The sequence below is a fragment of the Cervus canadensis genome, chromosome 14 (assembly GCF_019320065.1).
Source record: "Cervus canadensis isolate Bull #8, Minnesota chromosome 14, ASM1932006v1, whole genome shotgun sequence".
Classification (NCBI taxonomy): Eukaryota; Metazoa; Chordata; class Mammalia; order Artiodactyla; family Cervidae; genus Cervus; species Cervus canadensis.
Window position 1 is genome coordinate 28,843,741 of NC_057399.1, and position 23,605 is coordinate 28,867,345.

Sequence of the window (23,605 nt, forward strand, 5' to 3'; positions counted from 1 at the left end):
TAATAGATCTGCAGTCAGGGCCTGACCCCATTTCAGAGAAGGCCCTGGGGAAAGGAGCAGCGTTCCTGGCGCCCTCGCCTGTAAGTCAAGTTTGGGAGACACTAGGTGGCCGGGCCCCCGGGGCTGCAAGGGCTGCCGCCCGCTGGCTAAATAACGTTTATTAAACTCCCATTGTGTGAAAACTGTCCTCTTTATTACAACGGGCCAAAGATGGACATTCTTCCCATTTTGCAGATAAGGCAACTGAGGCCCAGGGATATATAATTAACCAAATCAGGTAATGGATGGAACAACCAACAACCAGCCCAGGCTCTCTCACTCCTGCTGCCTCTGTATATTTAGTTTACTAACCAGTTTTTGCAGTCTGGCCCCGCCTTCATCCAGATAATTTCTGATTTAATATTAGAGTCCCTCGGATTTTCCTAAACTTCTCCTAAGATAAAAACTTCTCCACTCCCACACCATCTCATCTCTCAGCAATTGGAGGGATCTTGATCTTCTTGGGGAGTTCAGGGTCAGGGAATGGAGTGTAATTCAACGGGATCACGATTACAGTTGCTTGCTCCCAAAGTACCACAGGTGGGGTGCAAGGAGAATAGGACAGGATGGCGAAGGTACCTGGAGATGGGTGGGGAAGTCCGGAGGAAGCAATAGGGCTGCAGTGTAGATTTTTAATGAGGGAGGAGGGTGGGGGCTGGCGTGCAGTGGAGGGAACGGTCCAGGACCCACCCACCTGGATCCAGAGAGCTCCACCCCTCGGGCACAGCTTTCACTAAATCTAGCCGGATGCGGCGCAGGGGAAGGCTCTACGGGTTCAGACTTCTGAGGGCCTCGCACTCTCCATACGCTTTCAGGAGCTGCCTTCATGGTCCTCAGGTGCCCCGCCTCCCCTCAACTCCTATCCCTTGTCCTGGTTTCAGCCCGCACGGTTTACTGTTCACAAATCGCACGTGTTTCCTCCTTGTGTAGCAGCTTTTACAGCTCGAACTAGTTCAAGGGCTGCCTGTGTTGTTTATTTTATGTTTAGGAAACAGCAGATCCCGTCCCCCTTCCCCTCTCATTCTCTTTTGGTTCCTCCTCCCCTCAATCGAGTTACCCAAGATTTGCAAACTTTTTTTGTGCCTTCCCTCTCCCTTAGGGTAACCACTAGTTTAGCAAACCTACTTTCTTAATTTTGTTTCTTAATATTTAAAACAACTAGCGAAGGGCTAATGATTTCCTGTCCTCCACCCCCTCCCGCGGTAAAAACACTAAATTAAATAAAAACCCAGTCGGCCAACTGCTTGCCCATGCAGCCAGCAGTGTTGGAAGTTTGTAGTTCGTTAGCACGGCTCGGTAGAAGCAATGAAAAGGCTGTTTACAAAGGTAAAAACGTAGCTAACGGGGAGACGCAGAAGGGCAGGTACTAAGATCAGAAGCCGTGCAGGGAAATAAAATAAAAAATACGAAACCATTGTGAGTTTTTCTGGCTTGAAGCGAAGGGCTTCTCGAATTTGAGACTTCAGAACAGAGGCCGACCTAGGACCTTGCATACCAGTCCATTGCCTTCCCACTGTGTGACCCAGGGCTCCTCTTTGAACTTCGGTTTCGTCATTGGAAAAAACGGGACAAATAACACACTTCTGCCCTCAAGAATTCAAACTCTCCAACACTGGTGAATAAACGCGCATTGATGAGTGTAAGAAACTACGCAAAAGGTTAAGAATCACAGTGTTACTAGGTGGTGCCAAACGAGTCTGCTTGGCTCTTTGTCCTGTGTCTGAGTGGACACAGCTCCCATGTCACGCTCCGAAATGCCCAGAGGGACTGAGCAGCAGACAGCAACAAACAGAACTGTTTCTCTACTTCCTTTGCTGGGCATGGAAAGCGGCTCTAGGGAGAAGAACCCGCACAGAGAGAAATCCCAGTGCCCGGTAACTAGGGAAGAACTTTCCGCATCGCCAGAGGATTTGGCATACCTGCGCCTCCAGCACATAGCGTTAGTTTCACAGTAGTCTTTCTTAAGCTGCCTCGTTCCCACCTCTTCGAGCTTGGTTAATTCTGCCTGCTTGCCTGCTCAGTTGCTCTGTCGTGTCGGTCTCTTCTCGACCCGCCAGGCTCCTCTGTCCATAGGATTCTCCAGGCAAGAATACTGGAGTGGGTTGCCATGCCCTCCTCCAGGGGATCTTCCCGACCCAGGGATCAAACCCACGTCTGTTGCGTCTCCAGCATTGGCAAGCGGGTTAACTTCTAACTTTCAGTAATTTACTTTGTTTAACAAATATCTGTAGTGGGCCTACTATGTGTTCAGTGCACTGGCATTCAGTTTTCTAATCCGTCTTCTAAACCAATCCTAAGAGGCACTGATTATTTAAAGGCATAACTAGAAAAACTGTTCAAGAAATAAAATGCAGCATTGAATTCCCTAATTCCCCTTTTCAGGATGTCGGAAAAACATTCAGGAAGACTAATTCCCTTTTTCAGAATGTCGGAAACGTAACCGTTATTAAACATTTACGTAAGAGATTTACGAAGGAGCCCTTTCCCCTCTTATAAATACATTCATGAATACCAAAAAGTTCTCTGTAAAAGGCGGTTTCGTTAAAAAAAAAATGCTTAGAGTGAATATATTGTACTTAGATCTCTTAGTGACACGTACATCCGTTCTCTCCCAAATCAACTCATAGGAATTCATATAGAAAAATATAAGTGACTTGGTGACCTGCCTGTCTCACGGGCGTGGTGAAAGTTAACGAGGAACCACTTTTCATCTTGAGGGTGAGTGGCGCTAGCCCCAAAAGTATCTGCAGGTCATTAAGTCCGCTAAGCCGGCGCTGTGGTGCATGGTAACCATTGATTTATTCTTGCAGGATAAAGTAGGATGCCTCCGTGCGCTTCTCTTATTTCCGCTCCTAATACTGGGTTAATGATTGAGTGGCAGACACGCTGGTGATGCTGATGACTTGTTTTTCTGAAAGCTGCCCTCGTTGTCTGTTACTTTCTCTTGAGGACAACGTGATTTGTAAGACTGTTGTCTGCTTATTTTCTAGCCCATGAGATAAATGGCGACTTCGCTCCCGCCGGCGCCGTCACACTTCGGTTTTAACCTCGGGACAGACTTCCCGGCTGCACCGAAGGCCGCCAGGGAGGATTCTGGCGGAGCGCGGCGGGAGGGGCGCGGCGGCCGCGAGGAGGCGGGGAGCGCCGGGCCAAAGCGCCTCGGCCAATCAGCGGGCACACCGCCTGACAACCGGCCAATCAGCGGGCACAGAGCTCGGGGGCCCGAGCGGATAATACTAGGAAAGGGAGCCGAGGCTGGCGACTGCAGCCACGGGCACTGCGCCGTTCGCTGCTGCTTGCGACCGCCCTTCCGCGCGTTCCGGGAACTCGAGATCGAAACCTGGTCAAGACGGCCCAACCTTCCAGTTCAGCTTGGGTCAGAGAAAGCCAGAAGCAGCCTCAGCGAGGTGAAGCGCCTGGCTGCTGAGGAATGATCAGAGTCTGGGATGTGCGGAGCGTGGTCGCTAAGAATTTGACTCACCTTCCCCATGCTCCTTCTCTTTCACTCCTCATCCACTGGACTCCGGGCCTCCAGCTGTCAGCCCCGATTTCCTGACAGGGTGTGGCGACCCCGATTTCTGTTTGCAAGCACTGCCAGCAGCCCAAGAGCAAGGTTCCAAGGCTGGATTTCTTTTGCCTAGGCTGCTTAGCCGGGGCCTCAGAGTCTTGGTGAGTTGATGTGCTGTTGCTGGGGTGGGCAAAGGACGTGAATCATCTTTCCCTACCTTTCCTATTCTACTTGTATGTCTTGTCTTTAAGTGCTAAGCATGAACGATGTACACAGAGCCCGCCTGGCTTTAGTGCTGCGCGGCTGAAACAACTGTTGATGCTGGACGGGTGTCTGCAGTTCTGTGTCCAATGTCCCCATGGGACTCTATTGGCAGCAAAACAACTTTGATTTTTAGTTGATTAAATCTGGAGTACTCTGGGTTGGGGGGAGTGTGCTGGGGTGTGGGATGGTTTTGGGGGAGGATAAGAGAACCTCTCCAAGCCCGTGTAGGAGGATGACAGGTGTGTGGGTATTGTGGGTGGTACCTCGCAGGGTCCGAAAGTCCTTTGGGAGCTGAAAGAAAACAGTTCTTCCACGGACATTTTTATATCCATCATGGCTAAACTAGTTGGATATGGCAAAGCCTGACTAGTGGCCAAAGCCGTGGTAGTTGAACACACTTTTACCCAGGGACTTGTCCCAAAAGCATGTGTAAAGTCAGAGAGGGCTGTGATTAAAGGTCAGGTGTTCACAGAGCACTTAGAATGCACAGATAGGAACCTCGTTGGGTTGGAGATCCGTGAGGGGGCCTAAAGATACAAGAAATAAACGCACGTGTGGTCTGAATGTGAAGGACATGTAGAGAAGTGGGCTTCTCAAGAGGTCGGAGGCGGGCAGACCAGGCGCTCTGGGCCCCAGGCCTGGGGCTGGTGCCTGACAGCGGTCGGTCGGTGGGTCTTTGGGTGTTTTCCTGTCTCTCCAGAGCGCAGGCCACTGAGCAAAGGCCCGGGCGAGGCGTGGTGCGCCATGGCGGACAGGCAGCCGGGTCCCGCCGTGGACTGGGAGATCGACGTGGAGAGCCTGGAGCTGGAGGAGGACAGCTGCGGGGCACCGCCGCCAACGCCGCCCGGGCCCAGCCCGCCGCCTGCCTACGAGGACGACGACGACGCGGAGGACGAGGACGACGTCGACGCGGAGGACGAGGGCGACGGGGAGGAGGCGGCCGCATCCCCAGGGGTGCCGGGGCGGCCGGAGCGGCAGGGAGCCCTGGCGCCAAGGCCGCCCGCGGCGCCGCAGGCCACGCAGGCGCCCGCGGGGCCCCCGGAGCGCGGTACGAACGCGGGCGGCGGCGCGGAGCCGCGCAAGCTCAGTCGCACGCCCAAGTGCGCGCGCTGCCGCAACCACGGCGTGGTGTCCTGCCTCAAGGGCCACAAGCGCTTCTGCCGCTGGCGTGACTGCCAGTGCGCCAACTGCCTGCTGGTGGTGGAGCGGCAGCGCGTCATGGCCGCCCAGGTGGCGCTCCGGAGGCAGCAGGCCACGGAGGTGCGTATCCGTCAGGCAGCTCGCCCCTTCCCGGGTGTCCGGGGCCGCGGCAGGGGTCGGGAGGCGGGGAGGCGGGTTCCGCACACTCTCCGGCCCGGGTCTTCGAGGCGCCTGGCTCTGCCTCAGAAGGATGTTGAGGACATCTCTGCCCACTCTGGCCTGCGGTGTCGGGAGGCAGGAAGCCATGGCCATCGCTGGGGAACTTGGCAGAAAAGATTTTGTGTTAAGAAGCAGGCAGAGAGGTCTTGAAAGTGGTTTAGTTCCGTTGGGGACATTATGGGACATTATTTTATTTCGATTTTCTGTATTTTAACGTTTATTTTGGTGGTGTTGGGGGGAAGCGGAGGACAGAGGCCCATGCAGCGCCCTAAGTCCATGGCCGTGTTACCCAGCTGACCGAGAAAAAGAACCACTCAGCACGTAGAGCTCACAGCGCTTCCGCAGTCACGGGCCATTTAGGAAAATGCTGCCTATTTACGTGTGTGTTCAGTCGTGTCCTACTCTGCGACCCCACGGACCACCAGCTTCTCTGTTCAGGGGGTTTTCCCGGCAAGAATACTGGAGTGGGTTGCCATTTTTTACAGATGAGAACAAAAAAGTGACGTGGGAATTTAGAAGAAACGTCTGCCTTCGAGGAGAACTACCTAAGAACCAGTTGACAGGTCTCTGCCGCCAGCGCGGGGCTTATGGCTGTGAGGAGAGCCTGAATCTTGTTTAAGGGAGAGGGTCTTCTTGAACCTCGGCCGGGGACTGTGTGTGTGTGTGTGTGTCCTTGTGTCCCTGCGCAAGCGCTCTCCGAAGAGAGAAGTTGGGGGTGGAAGGAGAATTTTTGATATTACTTTTTGGCGAGAAGGGGCCGGGAGTGGACCACATGCAAGCCTTGGGCAGTGATCCTCATGGGAAACCTCCCAAGGGCCCCAGAGAGCGCGGCGCGCTGGACTCCAGAGGTGCCTGGGCCGCGGTGCGGCCTCCTCCGGTGTCCCCCGTGTTGCAAAGCCGACTCTGCGTTCGCTCATGTTCCCTGCGGCGTGCGGAAGGGGACGCGGGTGGGGAAGGGCCCGGAATTCCACCTGCTCTCGTTTTGCTCACCTTCGGGTGCCCAGTGAACAGCTTGGAGTTTTGGGCAGACGTGAAAACTTTCGACTTTTCCCCGTCAACCCTCTGTACCCGATCCCATCAGCCCTGCTTCGAGGAGAAACCTGCTTCACATCTCTGGCCAACGTCTGGTGTCCGGCGGCGTCTTTGGCCCTAGGCTGGGCTCCGAGGTCACAGCGGTTCGCCGCAGCTTTGTTTTAGGGTCCAGCTCCTATCATCTCATCCACTGTGAATTTCACTTCCTCCCCGGCTGTCCCCCCATTTCTGAATGTGGACTATGCCTGGATGACTCTCGCACAGTGGCCCCAGGGAAACCCGGGGCCCTTGCCTCCCAGTTGGATGGTTCGGACAGAGCATCTAGCTCATTGTCCTGGAATTAAGAGGTGCTGATATTAATTTGTTTAGAATCATTTTCACATGGAATGGGAAAATAAATAAATTTAGAACGAGGAGGATTACTCTTGCCTCTCCCTTCTGTTACACTTTTTTTTTTTCAGGGCTCTACTGATTATGTTTCTTGTGTTTACAGGACAAGAAGGGGCTTTCTGGGAAACAGCATAATTTCGAGCGCAAAACAGTGTATCAGAGGCAAGTCAGGGCACCCAGTTTGCTGGCCAAAAGCATTTTAGAAGGTAAAGCAACGCAGAATTATCCTTTAGCCGTTGAAACTGTGTTCTCAGTGATTCTCATTATTCAGGCACATGGCATTTTCACTTACCTGTGAAGGAGCAATCTGAGGGGGAATTGCTTTTTATTGGAAAGTTTGGGTTTTGGATAGAAATCAGTATTTGGGAAAATTTAATCTCACATACCTCCTTTTTTTCCACTGGTAATTTTGTTTTCTGCCTAGTAGTTAATGGGTTAACATGGAGTACATGTGAAATTTGCCCTAGTGTGAGGGATGTACAGATACACTGCCAAGTGATCCCAGAGCAGATGTCCTAGAAGGAAATTAATTAAAAGAAAAGAAATCTTTAGTTTCATTTGGAACTAAATAGAATGAGTCAAGTGAGGAGTTTAACAGCTACCCATTGCCTTCAGTCTGGGCAGTCCAGGCATTAATCCGTATTTTTAATTGTACTCCTTTGCTCTCTGGATTATCTACTTAAATTGCAGTTACTCCACTCTTCATTTTGCTATATTGACAGTTTGTAGATTGTAGAACGTGGAAAAAGTTTTGAATCACACAAGGGAAGTGGAGGTTGAATTTGAACAGAGTGATGTCTCTCTCCATGTGTTTGTTTTCTCTAAAGCTTGGGGATATTTAACTTTTTCTTAAAATACTAGTGATTTTTAAAAATGGTTAAGTTTGGATATGGAATTTATTTATTTATATAATAAATAATATATTGACAGTCTCTCACCATTTAAAGAAAAGGAAGGTTTATATTTGTTCTAATTGCTGCCATTTCATAAGGCTTAGGTTGAAAAGCAGATTTTTTTTTTTTTTAAAGTAGGCATTTGAATTGTTTTTCCTATGTGGCTTCTGATTTGAGTTGTTTCTGGACAGGTTTTAAGTTTGCTCATGTCTCACCCTGCGCTGTATACTTCTGACCTTAGAATGGCTTCTCATGCATTCAAAATGAATTTGGTTACAAACTGGGTAAACAGATTTATAACCATAGGGACCACACTGATAAATTGAAATTGTGCCAAAGCAACTTGAGAAGTGGGAGGACGAAATGGAATAGAAAATCCAAGTAAATAACTTTCTGGCAAGAGCTCACCATAGAAATGTACACATTCATTTTCAAATTATATTTTATTTGCAAATGAGTATGATGGGTTTGTCACTATGTAAACACAAACATCACAATGAATCCTTCAAACAAACTTGACAGTGGTGAGTGCTTGGGGCTGATGAAATACTCAAAATATTTTATGCCGCCAGGAATTCTATTTATGTTTTATACTAATCTTTGTTTTTTACTTTATCCCTATTTATAAGATGTATAGTGACTTAATCTATGTGCTAGTGATTGCTTGTTCAACCATTTTGGTATCTGGCCAACATGATTAGTACTGGTGAAAAATGTTTTAGATCAGTTATTTTCCATATAGCAGGGGATACTCTGGCCTTTGTTTGTACTGGTAGTCAGAGGTGGGGGTAGGGGCCCAGTTAAATCGTTCACTGCAGAGTCTCTTTATCTAGTTAACAGCTCTTTTCAATTTTCTATGCTTTTCTGTTTCCTTAAGTCTTTCATCTTTTTCTCCTCACTAATCTTCTTTAACTTTCTCTTTTTCCCTAGTTCTCCTTGGATTATTCTGCAACTGTAACAATGTGTACATAATGAGCCAACTTTAGAAAATAAAAGTGACATCAGCTCTAGGTATAGATACCTTTTTTTAATAATGGAAAAAGGTGACATGGATAGTAATAAAGAATTGACTGAAGCAAGCTGAACAACCTTGTCTTCTTAATATATAGGAGCCTGGGGAGAATATTAAAATTTCAGCCAGTAAAGTATGCCTGTCAAAATAAACAAACCTATCATAACAACAAAAACAACAACAACAAAAAGTTACAGTATGGATATCCTTCCCAGGGAAGGGATTCATTTTAAATTGAACCCATACTTTTGCTTTCTGTATAAAAATACTAGTGATATGGAACTGTACATAACTGTTGTGTTGATATGCATTGTTTCTGTTGCCTTCTGGATTTCCAGATTTTTCCTTATTAGGTGTTAATCTCTGTCATGTGCAATGCTTACTTACTTTAGGCTACCGCCCCATTCCATCAGAGACTTATGTGGGAGGGAGTTTACCTCTACCTCCCCCAGTAAGTGACCGGATGAGGAAAAGGAGGGCCTTTGCGGATAAAGAGTTGGAGAACATTATGCTGGAGAGAGAATATAAAGAGAGGGAGATGTTGGAAGCTTCCCAAGCTGCTGCCTTATTCCTGCCCAACCGCATGGTGCACGGTTCTGACTACAGCTCCTACAAAAGTGCCTACAGCCCCACCCCAGTGGAACCACCAAGCAAGGACTTCTGCAGTTTTTTGCCCACCTGCCTTGATCTCACCATGCAGTATTCAGGCTCTGGGAATATGGAACTAATTTCTTCCAATGTCAGCGTGGCCACGACTTACAGACAGTATCCCCTATCCTCGAGACTTTTAGTTTGGCCCAAGTGTGGCCCCATTAGTGACACCCTCCTCTACCAGCAGTGCCTGCTGAACGCTACCACGTCAGTTCAGGCCCTGAAGCCTGGGACCAGCTGGGACTTGAAGGGAGTACGACTGCAGGATGGACTTGCAGCAGATCATGACATGATGCCACCGAAACTGGAGGGCTCTCTGGTGCTGCCTCACACTCCTGCGGGCCACATCTTAAGAAGTGACCTGCAGGGTCACCAGGCCCTCCCGGAGAGGTCTGCGTTCTCCCCACCCCGACGGAATTTCTCGCCCGTTGTTGACACGGACACCATGGCAGCTCAAGGGCACGTCTTAACCAAGATCAGCAAAGAAAGCACCAGGCACCCTCTGCCACTTAAACATAATCCATTCCACTCATTATTCCAACAGACTCATAATGACAAATCAGGTCCTGAGTTGAAAACATCATCTGTCAAAGAGGCTTTTGAAGAGGCCCCTAAGAAACCCAGGGAGTGTTTAGTCAAGGAGAACCAGAAATACACATTTACAATAGATAGATGTGCAAAAGACCTTTTCGTAGCCAAACAAGTCGGAACAAAACTCTCAGTGAATGAGCCCCTGTCATTTTCTGTTGAGTCTATTCTTAAGAGGCCTTCATCTGCCATCACTCATGTCTCTCAGTGAAAGGCTGCTGAAATGGAAAGCTGGATTTGCTGCCGTCTCAGAGGATTCTTACCAGTCACTAATTTTTTTAAAGATAAAAGTTGTATAAAGAAATTTCTAATGTAAATGGTTATGATTAAAAAAATTCTGTATCTTCATACGCATGTACTTTACCTTACCACATAAATATATTTAAAGATGGAAATTGCTTATGTGCAAATTTTCAGGCTTTACATACCATTTCAAAAAGCAATAAAATTGACACTGTCTTCTAAAAGACCCAGAATTTGCTTAAGTAAATAGTTTCTCTGTCTAGGTAAAACAGCAAGTGTCCATGAAATGTGTTCTTTATTTTTCTGTGATTCTGTGTATTTTCAGGTGTTCTTAATGGTTTCTGGGAGTCAGAGGGGAACACTTACAATGCCTTAGTTGTGCATTTTGGAGGGCATCTAAATGTAGGTATTCAAGACTGAGGCAAAAATAGCTATAAGGAGAAATAGGGAAGGTTTAGTTTATAGAATCTTCATTTCATGTGATTGGACAAAGGTGAATTAATTTGAAGGGAAATGAAGTTTAATATCTCACTTATATGACATAGGTTCTTGGAATCGGTCCCAGTTTCCTTCTCTGATGGGCATGTATATGTGGGACCTCAGGCTTCCTTTCTAGGTTGAACATTCATTCTGTGATTTTTCAGGTTGCTGGGAGCCACAGAGCAGGTTCCCCTGCACATGGTGAACCCCAACTCAGCTCCGCGTTACTTTGTTCTTTCCCGGGATCTGGTGACAGCAGGCATTTAGCAGCAGACCTAGTCACAACTCGCAGCTGATCTGGGAGTCTCAGCTTCATGTGTCCCATGTTTTTGCCAGTGTCAAAAGTATAGCTTTCAGTGTAGCTCTCTTCTGAGATAAAAACATTTTGTCTTCAAACTGCTTCAGCAGACAGTTGCCAAAGCCTGCAGATGTTTATCACAGCATAAGGGTGGCTTCTTATTTCTTACAACTTCCTCCCTGTTTTTAAGTTGTTATCAGATAACAAAATGTTATCTGTTGTTCTATAAGATTGATAAAATATCAGTAATGCACTTATGAAAGTATGAAATTCATCCCTGAAGACTTCACCTGTGGACCTGAAATCAAGTACTAAGATGTTATGGTCATTTCAAACAATCAGGAGCCAAATCCACCTCTAATTTTGCCATGGGGTGAGCTTTTACTTTCAACTCTGCTCTCATTGGGTGACAGGAATGCTAGGCGGGCATACGGAATGTGCCAAGACATTCAGCAGTTTGAAGAATTTATTTTTCACTCTGAAAAACATTAAAAATTATTTAAGAATGATTTTTTTTGCTACTGATGAGCTCATATAAGGCTCAAGGGGTTCTCTGAATTGTTGCTTAAAATCAACAGCAGTTGCAAAAACAAGCCAGACTGTAGATTGATTTTCAGTTTGTACTTGTAAAATAACACTTGGTTTAGGTGAGTCAGGTTTTCTTATTTTTACTATCGCAAAAGCCAGAGTGAATGGAAGTATGCCAGAAAAAAAGAAAATGAAAGCAGGCGGAGATCCCAATAACTGTTGAAGATTCTCATTAAGTGGAAAGTGTTTCCAGTCATGAAGTCCTGGTGTCAGAGACAGAATCTTGCATTGCAATTGCCCCTCTGCCCCCACCCCCAGTCAGCTTTGTTTTATATTTACAGTTACTAATTGTTATCCTCCTATTAGGAATTTATTCTTCATATTAAGTATAAGGTCTTCCCCAATGGCTCAGCAGGTAAAGAATCTGCCTGCAATGCAGGAGACACAGGAGATGTAGAATCGATTGCTGGGTTGGGAAGATCCCCTGGAGGAAGCAATGGCAACCCACTCCAGTAATTTTGCCTGAAAAATCCCATGAACAAAGGAGCCTGGCCAGCTACAGTCCAAAAGGTTGCAAAGAATAGGACACAATTGAGTGACTGAGCATGCACACACACACTGAGTGTAAACTTAGCATCGAAACTAACTGCTGCAGAGGTAATGGGGGAAATCACATTAGAATAAAACCACATGAAAAATCCCATTGAGAAGGCTTTCTCAATCCAAACATGGATTTTTCTCTTTTTCTTACCCTATTTTAGTATTGGGTATATATATATATATTTGTCAAATTTTTTACCCTTTTGTGTTCATTGGACATTTGAGCATATATTTTCTGACCTCTCTGTATATCATTTTATCTCAGTAAGTGAATCCAGTTGGCTGTGAGTATTAGTCATTTTCCTCACATTACCAGTGACCAAAATTTCACTGTTTTGAAGATTTATGAGGGGCAGTACTTTCCTTGGTGAGTATATTACTCTACCACGCATTAATTCTGCTGTAATGATGAGTTCTTGGAATTTCACATCTACCGTCAGCCACTCAGTGAAAGCTTTGTGTTTGGCACTTCGCTGCTTTTAATCTTTTCTCTTCTGTAAAAGCTAGGATTTGGCTATATACAGTCTTCAGAGAATACTGTCTTCAAACAAATTGAAATAAAATTTCAGTTTTAAGTATTTTTTATGTTCAAAACAATAAATGGATTTGGCTTTAATCATTCTTAAGAACTTAAGGAATAGCAAAACATGGACCTTTCCCTCAATTTGACTCAACAGTACAATAATGCACTTTAATAACTGATTTTCCTTCCATCTCAACGGATCAAGCAGTTCTGAATCCTTTACAACAATGCTTCTCAAGCTTTAATGCATGATGAATCACCTGGGAATCTTGATAAATGCACATTCTGATTCTGTAGGTCTGGAATGGGCCTGAGCTTCTGTGTTTCTAACATTCCTCCCAGGGCCTGCCTGTGTTGCTGTCTTCAGACCACGCTTTGAATAGCAAATGTTTACATTTCTATTATTTTAATGCACATTTAACACACTCTTCTGCACATGTTGGGTTCTAATGCAATAGAGTCATCATGAATATTTTAATATTGGGTTAGCCAAAAAGTTTGTTTGGGTTTTTCTGTAACTATGAATTATTAAAAAAAAATTTCCCTCCAAACCCATAGAATATCTGATACCAAGAGTGAATATTAATGTAACTATGGACTTTGGGTGATTATAATGTGACAGTGAAGATTCATTAGTTAAAACAAATGTTCCACTCTAGTGGGGATATTGGTAAGGGGGAGGTTATACATGTGTTGGGGAAGGGGGAACATGGGAGATCTCTGTACTGTCCCCTCAATGTTGCCATGTCAGTTAAGAAAGTGCCCTTTCTGACCCTTTGGTGGCAGAAGTAGAAGACCTAGGCAAAGTCATGAAGCAAACAAGTTGCTTCTGTTTTCCCTATTTTTTAATGCCTAGATATTCTTTCAATTTGGTTACAAATTAATATATATTTTCAATTGTGATAAAATACACATAGCATAAAAATCACTATCTTAACCATTTTTAAGTGCACAGTCAGTGGTATTTAAGTATATTCACATTAGGTACAACCATAACTGCCATCCCTCTCCAGAACTCTTCACCTCGCAAAACTGAAACCCTTTTACCCACTAAACAATAACTCCTTGCTCCCCACAGCCCTTGACAAACACCATTCTACTTTTATTTATTTATGACTGTGCTGAGTCTTCCTTGCTTTTGCGTGGGGCTTCTCTCTAGTTATGGTGAGCAGGGACTCCTGTCTAGTTGGGTGTGTGGGCTGTTCATTGCGGTGACTTTGTTGCAGAGCACAGGCTTTCTAGTGCCCGGGCTTCAGTTGTGATGCATGGGCTCCGTAGTTCCTGGACTCTAGAGCACAGGCTCAGTAGTTGTGGTACACTTGCGTGGTTGCCCTTTAGCATGTGGGGTCTTCCCAGACCAGGAATTAAACCAGTGTCTCCTGCACTGGCAGGCGGAGTCTTAAACACTGAGCCACCAGTGAATTTGACTCCTCTAGGTACCTCATATAAGTGGAGACATAATGTATTTGTCCCTTTGTGACTGGTTTATTTCACTTAGAATATTGTCTTCAAGTTTTATTCATGTTGTAGCATATGTCAGAATTTGTTTCCTTTGTAAGACAGTAGTATTCCATTGCATGTGTATGCCACATTTTCTTTATCCTTTCACCTGTTGGCGAACACTTGGGTTGCTTTAATGCTGCTATGAACATGGCTGTGTAACTATCTCTTCCCCTAGTCCTCACTGCCTGATTTCACTTTCCCATCTTCCAAGAACTCCATTTGCTCAAGTGCACACCCATCCCACATGGTTTCCCTCTCTCCTGGCGAGTGAACCATCTCCATTCCTCACCAAGTCAGCTCTGCTTTGCCCAGAGAGGCTCCAGGGTCAGTCATGTACCTTTTAATGTGAGTTTAAGTGAGTATGCTCTCACATCATCTTCATTTCAAAGCTTAATGCTAATTGTGGACTGAAAGACTTGCATTAACTTGTATTAAGAAACTTTCTGGAATGTCTTCTGGAAAGTCTCAGCAGTGCTAAAGAGCACAGAAATGGCTGAAGGTCAGGATGAAGTAAGAAAAGGAGAGACTGCAATTCCCTGTAGAATAATAAAGACATCACTTCATTTTGAGGCTGGATTTTCAATTGGGACTAGAATTCTACTGGCCATCCTGATTTTATTTATTTTTGGATTAACTTTCTTTGTTCCTATTCTAGGTCTGTAAGCTTAGGCTTATTTCCTAATAAGCCCTAGGGCTGTTAGTTTTTGATATGGCTGGATTCTGCAGTTTGTAAACTTTGGTTTGTGGCACCCACTTATTTTAGTGGTTGTATCAAGATTTTATCATACTCTACCATCCTTAGTTATGTTGTTTTTTAGCTTGTTATATCTGAACATGTTTAGAATATGTGATTATTCATGGAATTCAGTTTAATGAACATCTACTGAGAACTTTTTGTATGCCGGATACATGCTGGTAAGTGGGCCTATATTATTTAGGTTCTTTTAAGTAGAAAAAAGAACCCAGAAGACTACTTAAGTTATTTTTTAAAATAAGGTTTTATTTTAAAGAGAAGGAAATAAGGAGGATGGAAATCTTGACACTTAGCAGGTCTCCCAAAGACTGGGACATGGTCTGAACACTATAAGGTTGTTCAGTCCAGGTCTAGCAGCCTTGCTTCCCTTTTGTTCCCTTGGCAGTTAATGCGTGACCCAGGGAAAGTACCTGCAAGTGCTAGTTGCCTCTTCAATACCTACTCTCCTCTCCTTTAGTAACAGAGCCCTGGATTTATTTGAACTGGTGACATGCCCAGCAAAAAGGTCTGCATTTCCAGCCTGATTTGCATCTAGGTGTGGCAATCTACTCCAGTATTCTTGCCTGGAGAATCCCATGGAAAGAGGAGCCTGGCGGGCTATAGTCCATGGGGTCAGAAGAGTTGGATATGACTGAGAGACTTAGCATGCATGCACATGGCTATTGTGACCCAGGTGGGCAGCCATGGGTGGACTTCAGGATATCTAACAGAGACTGAAACCATGAGGAGGAGCACATTTGGGTTTTTTTCTGTTTTGTCTTCTTCATTTCTGGAATTTGGAAGAATCCTGTAGCATGTTATGACATTGAGGTTGGCAGCCATGTTCAAAGGAGGCTGAAGCAGAGAAATCAAAAAAGCCTAGATGCCTGTTTCTTCAGAGGATCTGCTATAGCAGCCCTTGATTGCTTTCCTCTGTTTGTTCATCTTTTATGGGAGATACTATGTGCATGAGCTGTTGTCACTGGCTCATGGTTACAAACAGCTGAATGTAATCCCTTCTGGTAAAGTGGGGAGGGTGCCTCCATTCTGATGAAGCATCTGCTGGGTGTGCCTGCTGTTCCTCTGTTCCCACTCTCTTTTCTCTAATTTTCCTTCCCTTCTTTACTATTATGTCTACGTGCATCTTTTGGTTTCTTTCTCTGCTATTGTTCCATCATACTGTAACTCCTTCCTCCATACCAACAGTAGGATCCAATGAGTTCAGCTAATTCCTGTTGTTTTCTTTCATCCAAGCCTTACAGGTAAGGTACTTGGACTTGGTCTCCGTGGGGAGTCCTGTGGTATAAGCCATGGCACTCTCCACTAGGAAACCTCTCACTGGATATAGGGGGCTCTTGGAATATTAATATAATATATCCCCTTACAAATCAGTTTAAAATATGAATAAGACATGGTCCCTGCACCTTAAGGGCTCAGAGCCTACTGAAGCAGAAGCGTACATATGCTTAGTTGGTTTTTTGTTTTGTTTTGTTCTTTACAAAAATCCAACTCTAAGTCAGATGATAATGATAAAAGAGCTAACTTACGGTCTTCATTTTTTGTCTGAAACTTTTCAGGCATTATTTCATTTTAATTCACACAAAGTTTAACTTGTGAAGTTGGTATAATTGTTTCCCTTGCTTTACATGTAAGAACACAGGCTTAGAGACGTGAAGTAGCCTGCCCAGGATCACACGCTGGGGACGTGACTGTGTAGGGAAGAATCCCAGGTCACTGGAATTTCAGAGAATGTACTCTTAATCTGCACCTTATGCGACTTCACAGAAATGAAATGAAGCTCCTTTTCATGCCCATATCTTGGTGTAAGAGGATAGAGAGGTGGGAGATCTGAGTTCCGAGTCATGCTTCCTCTTTCTGTCCTTTTGCTTCTCAGATTTTGTTTCCATCTGTAAAACAAGGGTTGATGAAATGGGCCTGAAAGACTTGGCTGTTGAAAGGCAGAGTTTGAATCCTGGTGGATCACGTGCTTGTCACGTGGCAAGAAGACTCAACAGAACCCCTGAGCTGTGGTGGCTCTGGCTGATCTATTCAGCCTGGACTCCATCTGTAGCGTTAATCCTCTGGAAAGAGGCTCTTTAAAATCCACTTTATGTGGAATAAAGCTAAATTGTCCAGGGGGACATCTGAAGCATGAACCAGAGGATGTGTTTAAGAAGCTTACCCTGATGCCGAAAAGCCTCCAACAGGAAACAGACATGGCTGATAGTCACTAAGTCAGCTCTAGTCTACTTTTTATATGGCATTTCTCTTCCTTTCTCCACTCACTTAAATGACCAATATTCTTAATATGAACCTGTTCCCTTAGATTGCTTCCAGGAGGCAGCATGGCAAACTGGAATGCATACAGGCTTGGAGTCAGGTTAAAGCGGTTTAAAATTTAGCTCATCCTTGGCCAGTCATCTCACTTCTTTGAACTTCCTTTTTTCCTTCTGTGCAGTGGAGACAATAACATCAGAGAGAATTGTTAAAAGGATTAAGTAGTTTAATATATATAAAGGGCCTGATCCAAATAAAGTTGCTCTCCCTACCTTTGACCCATGATATTCTCTAGAAGATATTTCTCTTCACCAAGAGCCTGAAACTTCAAACAGTCTGCAAGGAGAATTACATGGTTATAAAGACTTATTATTAAGATGGAAAAATTTAGCCTCGAGATTCTACAGAACTGTAGACTATGTCATTTAATTTTATAACATAATAAACAAAATTATCATAAAAGCAAATACATGCTATAATAAAAATGAGCCATTTTGGACCCACTCATAATATGGACCTCTTTTCTAGATTTTAAACTATTAAATAGGTGAAGAATGTACATGGTGCAAGACTACAAAGGATATACAGTGTAAAGTGAGCTCCTGAATCCCCTCTTCAGAATCAAATCCTATTGCTCATTCATTACATGTCTTTCCAGAGATCGTCTATGAACACAGATGCATGAATGGGAGACGACATGTGCAGAGTTCTGCACTTTGCCCCTAGAACTATGTCCTGGGACACATTCCATGCCAATTCATGTTGAGCTGCTTTAATATTGACTTAATGTAGACTCTGTCTTGAACTAGATTCTCAGAGATGACCTTCCTCAGATGGTAAAGAGTCCGCCTGCAATGCAGGAGACCTGGGTTCAATCCCTGGGTCGGGAAGATCCCCTGAAGAAGGGCATGGCTACACAATCCAGTATCCTTGCCTGGAGAATTCCATGGACAGAGGAGCCTAGCTGGCTACAGTCCATGGGGTTGCAAAGAGTTGGACACCACTGAGTGACTAACACACAGTATAGTCAGCTCTCTGCATCCGTGGATTTCACATTTACGGTTTCAACCAATGAACTGCCATTCAGTTGAATTAGTGAATGCAGAACCGTCAGTACTGAGGGATAACTGTATTCATTGTACTGCACCATTATATCTACAGGATTTGAGCTTCACAGATTTTGGTGTCTGTCGGGGTTCTCAGAACCAATCTCCCCATCCACTCCCTTTGGATACAGGGAGAGAGGACTGTGCAGAGGAGGACACTGTGGCTTACAGGAGTGTGAACTGTTCAAGGTCACAGATCCCTTCATTTCCATCCTGATGAGCTTTCCTTGTCACCAGGCTGTGGATGAGTGTAGGTGTATGCGCAGACGCGTGTGAGCCCAATTGGCCAGTGACTTAGCTAATACCTACTACTTAATGATATGGTTTCATTTAAAAGTTATAACAAGAGATGCAGACACAAATGAGGAGCGTGAGCTTGAGTAAAGAATCTGCTCAAGGTTTTTGGTTCTCTCAGGCTCTAAAGTCCATGCCCTTTGGCACTGCACCTAACTTTCTCTCTCCCTCTTGGAGGTGACAGTTTCAGGAAAGTGGGGACAAAGGATGCAAAGTGGCGTAAAGTGATTAGATTTTGATTAAATGTAAAGTACTTCCCTGGTGGGTCAGATGGTAAAGAATCAACCTGCAACGTGGGAGACCTGAGTTTGATCCCTGGGTTGGGAAGATCCCCTGGAGGAGGGCATAGCTACCCACTCCAGTATTCTTGCCTGGAGAATACCCATGGACAGAGGAGCCTGGTGGACTACAGTCCATGGGGTCACAAAGAGTTGGACACGACTGAGCGACTAAGTGCACACACACACACTTCCAGTAAAACAAATGACTTTGTTGAATCTTGAGGGAAAGGCACATTGTGTTGTATTGGCAGAGGTGAGGGTGGCTGGGAAGATGGGTCGTTGGGAAGTGTGGGTCAAAGTTGCCTGCAGGTGTGAGGGCATTACAGCTTCATGATGACAGCCCAGTCTGTAGGTGCTCTCACAATGACACCACTAACTGACTTCTTGTTCGCAAGAACCAAACCTGTCAGCCAACGTGGTTAGCCACTTCCTCCTTTTAAACCGTGGCATGTTTGCCCAGTTTCATTTCCTTTTTTCTCCTGGAAAGTGCTCCCTTATCAGACGTGGAAGACAAAGTCATTTGAGCCACCTTCACTCACAGTGAAAACACCACTGTATTTCTCATTTATGTTATAGGCCTAGATTCCTGTAGGGCCTGCCTTGGAGCACTGAATCACAGTGGATCCTAAGGCTGTGTCCATGCCAGAGTGGACTGTGAACAGTAGATGACATAGTAATGTGGCCACAGCCATGGTGGCTGGCTGCCTCCGCCGGATCTGGCCTTTTCTGGCAAGTTGAAAAGCACTCCCTGCTCACAGGTAGTGTCGTGAATGTTTCCTCCCTATTTTGCACTGAATATGTGTGTGTATGTGAGTGTGTGTATAATCTTTGTTTTCTTTCCTCTCTTATTCCCTTATCACGTAGCATAAAATGTATTAATTTTATATCATAGTATTTAAATATTCTTAATTTTATATCATAGTCTATAAGTTATGGAATATCATGAAGGGTAGACATGACTTAAGGACTTTACCTCCTGTTTGTTCTGAGGTGGAGGTTACTGTGATTTCAGCCTACACAATATAGTTATGACCTTATTACTGTTTTATTCAAAGACAAGTATGGTTTAAAGAGAGGCATGTGGATGCCAATTTGACAAAGGCTTAATCTTACCATGTGAACTTGGTGGGGCTGCAGTGTGCCCAAGATTAAACATAATTTCTGGGTGTGTCTGAGAGGGTGGTTCCCAATGAGATCAGCATTTGAGTCGGAGGACTCTGTAAAGTAGACTGCCTTCCCCACTGTGGATGGGCATTGTCCAGTCCATTGAGGGCCCGAGTAGGAAGGAGGAATGAGCCCCTTTTTTGGGCCTCGCTGCATGAACTCAGACATCTTATCTCATCTTCTGCCTTTGGACTGAGGTTTATGCTTGGCTCTCCTGATTTTCAGGTATTTGGACTCATACTGAATTACACCATTGGCTGTCCTGGGTCTCCAGCTTGCAGATGGCAAGAATTTCAACCTCCATAATCTCATGAATCAGTTCCTCATCACTCACAACTCTTGTAGCTTTCCCACTGAAGACTCATTGGGTTGGAGTTTGTAAATTTAACTCCAGAGCTCTGCTTGCCTTTTTGTGCACCTGCTACCAGGCAGTGGTGATTAGTTATGATCTCATGGATCAGACAGATACTGAGGAAACATGGATTAGCATGCTTTTCCATCCAGCTAGGGGAATTAAGGGAACACTTCATAAACCTCTTATTGGGATGTACACAATTTTTGTACAATTTTGTGCAAGATACGAATATTCTATGCCTTTCTCTTCTTGTCCATAAAGTGGAAATACTTACATATATGTCACCGGGATGTCACACAGATTTAAATTAGGTCTTATATTGTGTGCATTCAATAAGTATATGCTAACTTTGGATAGTTACTATATCGATGTTCACAGTTTTCCAAAAATGGATTTTCCTGGCAGCTATATTCTGTGTTCTAACCTGCCTTTTTTATTTGTGGGAAAGCCTTTTAGCTACAGCCTACCTTTGTGATCAAGAAAGATTTTTAGAACGTGGATGTTCATAACCAATATGTTCCCAGATCACTGCCAGACATACTGCTGATTTTTAAACAAGTTGTATTTTCCTAGACTATACTATTTTGAAAGTGAAAGTGAAGTCGCTCAGTCATGGCCAACTCTTCGAGACCCCATGGACTGCAGCCTACCAGGCTCCTCCGTCCATGGGATTTTCCAGGCAAGAGTACTGGAGTGGGGTGCCATTGCCTTCTCCATGACTGAGCGACTTCACTTTCACTTTTCACTTCTATGCATTGGAGAAGGAAATGGCAACCCACTCCAGTGTTCTTGCCTGGAGAATCCCAGATATGGGGTCGCACAGAGTCAGACACGACTGAAGTGACTTAGCAGTAGCAGCATACTATTTTGAAACACTTAACCAGAATCCAGCACTCTTTCTGAGAAAATAAAGGATGCAATTTTTTCATAATTCATCACTAGAAAAACTTGGATACCTATGAGCAAAGAATAATTCAATTTTTTTCAGTATCTAATTTTTTGCTAATGATGTAATGACTGAAAATGGCTTACACTCTAGGTGAAGCATACTGAGGATGAGAATGCCAGATATTAGATATTGCCAAATCAGAACAGGATAGAAATGTTCCTCTTTCCAGACTCTTATTGTAATCCTTAGGTCTTTCATTCACAGGAGACCTAAACCCTAAATAATACAGAATAAACTAGGACACTGAAATGAAGGTAGGGGCAGGGGTATTTGAAAGGCATATTCATGATTCATTTCTGCTTGTTCTCAAAATTCAATGTATCTTGAATAACTTTGATAGTGTATCCTGCAGATTTAGGGCATCAAAAAAACTAAGTTTTTTGATGTAGACTAGATTTTGGGTTTGCAGAAATACCACTGCCCTCCATAAACTGATATATGCCTGGTAGAAGAATATCCACTCACCAACTCCTGCTGACAGAATTGTGTATTGGGTGTTGTGTTAGAATACTTTGTGTTGCAAGTGACAGAAACCTAACCCTTAAGCATTTAGTTTAAGCAGAAATGGAGAATATTTGAAATACAGGGGTTTCTTATATACTTGAAGAAGGATTTATAAATAAAATCTCAAAAGAAGCAAGGAAACATTCAGGCTTCCCTTCAGGAGCAACTGGAACTGGGACATTTATCTCTGTACCGGATTCTCTGACGTCTAACATCTATCATGGCTTCTTCTGGCGGTATTCCTCCTTCATTCACTCTCACTGCAGACCAAGTCCCTCCCAAGCATCATATTTCATAGCTTTCACCCCTGAGAATACTGAACTCCTACCTTTGTTCCATTTAAAAGTCCTGGGAAAGAACTCTGATTGGTCAGGCTTGGGTAAAGTACCATCCTTGGACCAATCAACCCTAGCCAGGAAGATGAAGAGATAGGGCCTAGGCATTGCTACCAGAGACCAGAAGAGAGACTCCTGAGTCAAGTAGACCCCATTTGGTACCAACCACAGTTTGCTAGTCCCAGGTCTCTTTGGGTGCTCAGGCATCTCTGCATTTCCTGAAAAAACCCTGTGCACTTGGCATGTTCCTATGCTGAAATCCAGGTACAGAAATCTGGAGGAACTCTGTATGACGTACCTGGAGACCACAGAATCATCTCTGGCCCAGGGGAAAAGATCCTCTTGGCCATAGGATAAAGGTGTAGAGAAAGTTCTTGCACCACACGCCCTAAAAGAACATGCATTTCTTAGAGCCAGGGGTGAACATGAGCACTTTGGCATTTTCTTTTCCCCATGAAAAGACATGTCAAACCATTAATGCATTCATTTCCCTCACTTCCTTTGCAAAGCCTCATCCTACCTCCCCATCTTTGAGATACTCAGTGGAGACACTCACTGGCTTTGATATCACAAATAATTTTTTCTTTTGGATGAACGTGTTTGCTGAGGCAGCAGATTTCCCTGCTTGATTCTTTATTTGTGCATTAAAATATAATAGGTCTGCAGTTTTAATCCTGGACCAAAAAGAACATAAAATGTGTTTGATCTCTGGTTCGTGATGGAGCTCCTTAGGTCTTGGATAGATTACTTCTGAATAGGTGCCCTTTCCCCAGAATTCCAGCGAGTACTCCAGGGCAAAGATAAACTGTGTCTCCAGAGATGAAAGGACAGTTGTTTCCCCACGAAACCTCATAAATCAGTTTTGATATTGTTTTTGTTTGATTTGATTTTTTTTTTTTCAGGCACAACATTAGGGCTGTTCAATGCGTTTAACTGAAAATATTTGTATAGGGTCCTGGGTTTTCTTTTGTGATGAAAAGTGTTACCTCAAAAAATGAGCTGATAAATTGCAAAGCAAAGTGAAATGAACATCCACCCAGCATCAGGCTCTGAGAGTCCAACATCTGATTGTACTTAGTGAGGAGGAAACTTGAAAAAAAAATCAACCCAACTTTCATTTCTTGCTTCTTTTATCCTTAAGCTCAGCAATAAACTAGCACTCTTTGGTTAAAAAGTCAAGGGAACAGATGTATCATACTGGTGCTTCAGCATGTATATTTCAAGCGGAGCACGTAAAGTATGTGAACGCCTCTCAACCCTCAGTGGGGAGAGCCTCAAGGAGCATGCGCCACGCTGCTGTCAGTCACCAGGGCACATCCCTGAAATAATAGCTCCTCTAGTTCGCTGGAGCTTGGTACAAAGGGATGCGCTTCTGGAGGCTGGCTGCTCACTTCGCAGAGAGGAAGTCAGTGATTGACCTGTACAGAGCTGAAACGCCGACGTTTGACAGCTGGTAGGTCACAAGCTGAGCCTGGAGATGGTACTGTCGAAAACTAGGGACAAACCTCAGAGGCAGTTTAAAAAGGCACTGAGCGCAAGGTCTCGAGTTCTGTCCCAGAAGACCTGGGTTGTGTCCCACCTGGCCGTTGCTAGTTAGATGAAGTTATTTAGTTTTCTGCTCCCCAAACTGGGCCTATCTGTGTTTGCCCCGGAGAACTTTTTAGGATGAATGACGGTGCGTGCGTCTGTATTTGGT

The 23,605-nt window shown here is 44.7% G+C and overlaps 1 protein-coding gene across 3 annotated transcripts; it reads left to right on the plus strand.

The window, feature by feature from the left end:
- The first annotated feature begins 3,302 nt into the window (after positions 1-3,302).
- DMRT2 (doublesex and mab-3 related transcription factor 2) lies at positions 3,303-10,208 on the plus strand. 3 transcript variants are annotated; one of them, XM_043487323.1, is made up of 5 exons: positions 3,303-3,708; positions 4,512-5,071; positions 6,696-6,798; positions 8,416-8,496; positions 8,890-9,025. In XM_043487323.1, the coding sequence occupies exons 2-4, from the start codon at positions 4,556-4,558 to the stop codon at positions 8,469-8,471; spliced, it is 675 nt and encodes a 224-aa protein (XP_043343258.1). In that variant the 5' UTR covers positions 3,303-3,708; positions 4,512-4,555; the 3' UTR covers positions 8,472-8,496; positions 8,890-9,025. The 3 variants fall into 3 exon arrangements, with proteins under 3 accessions (XP_043343258.1, XP_043343256.1, XP_043343257.1); XM_043487321.1 differs by lacking the exon at positions 8,416-8,496 and having other exon boundaries at positions 8,890-10,208; XM_043487322.1 differs by lacking the exons at positions 3,303-3,708; positions 4,512-5,071; positions 6,696-6,798 and having other exon boundaries at positions 8,433-8,496; positions 8,890-10,208.
- The last annotated feature ends 13,397 nt before the right edge of the window (positions 10,209-23,605 follow it).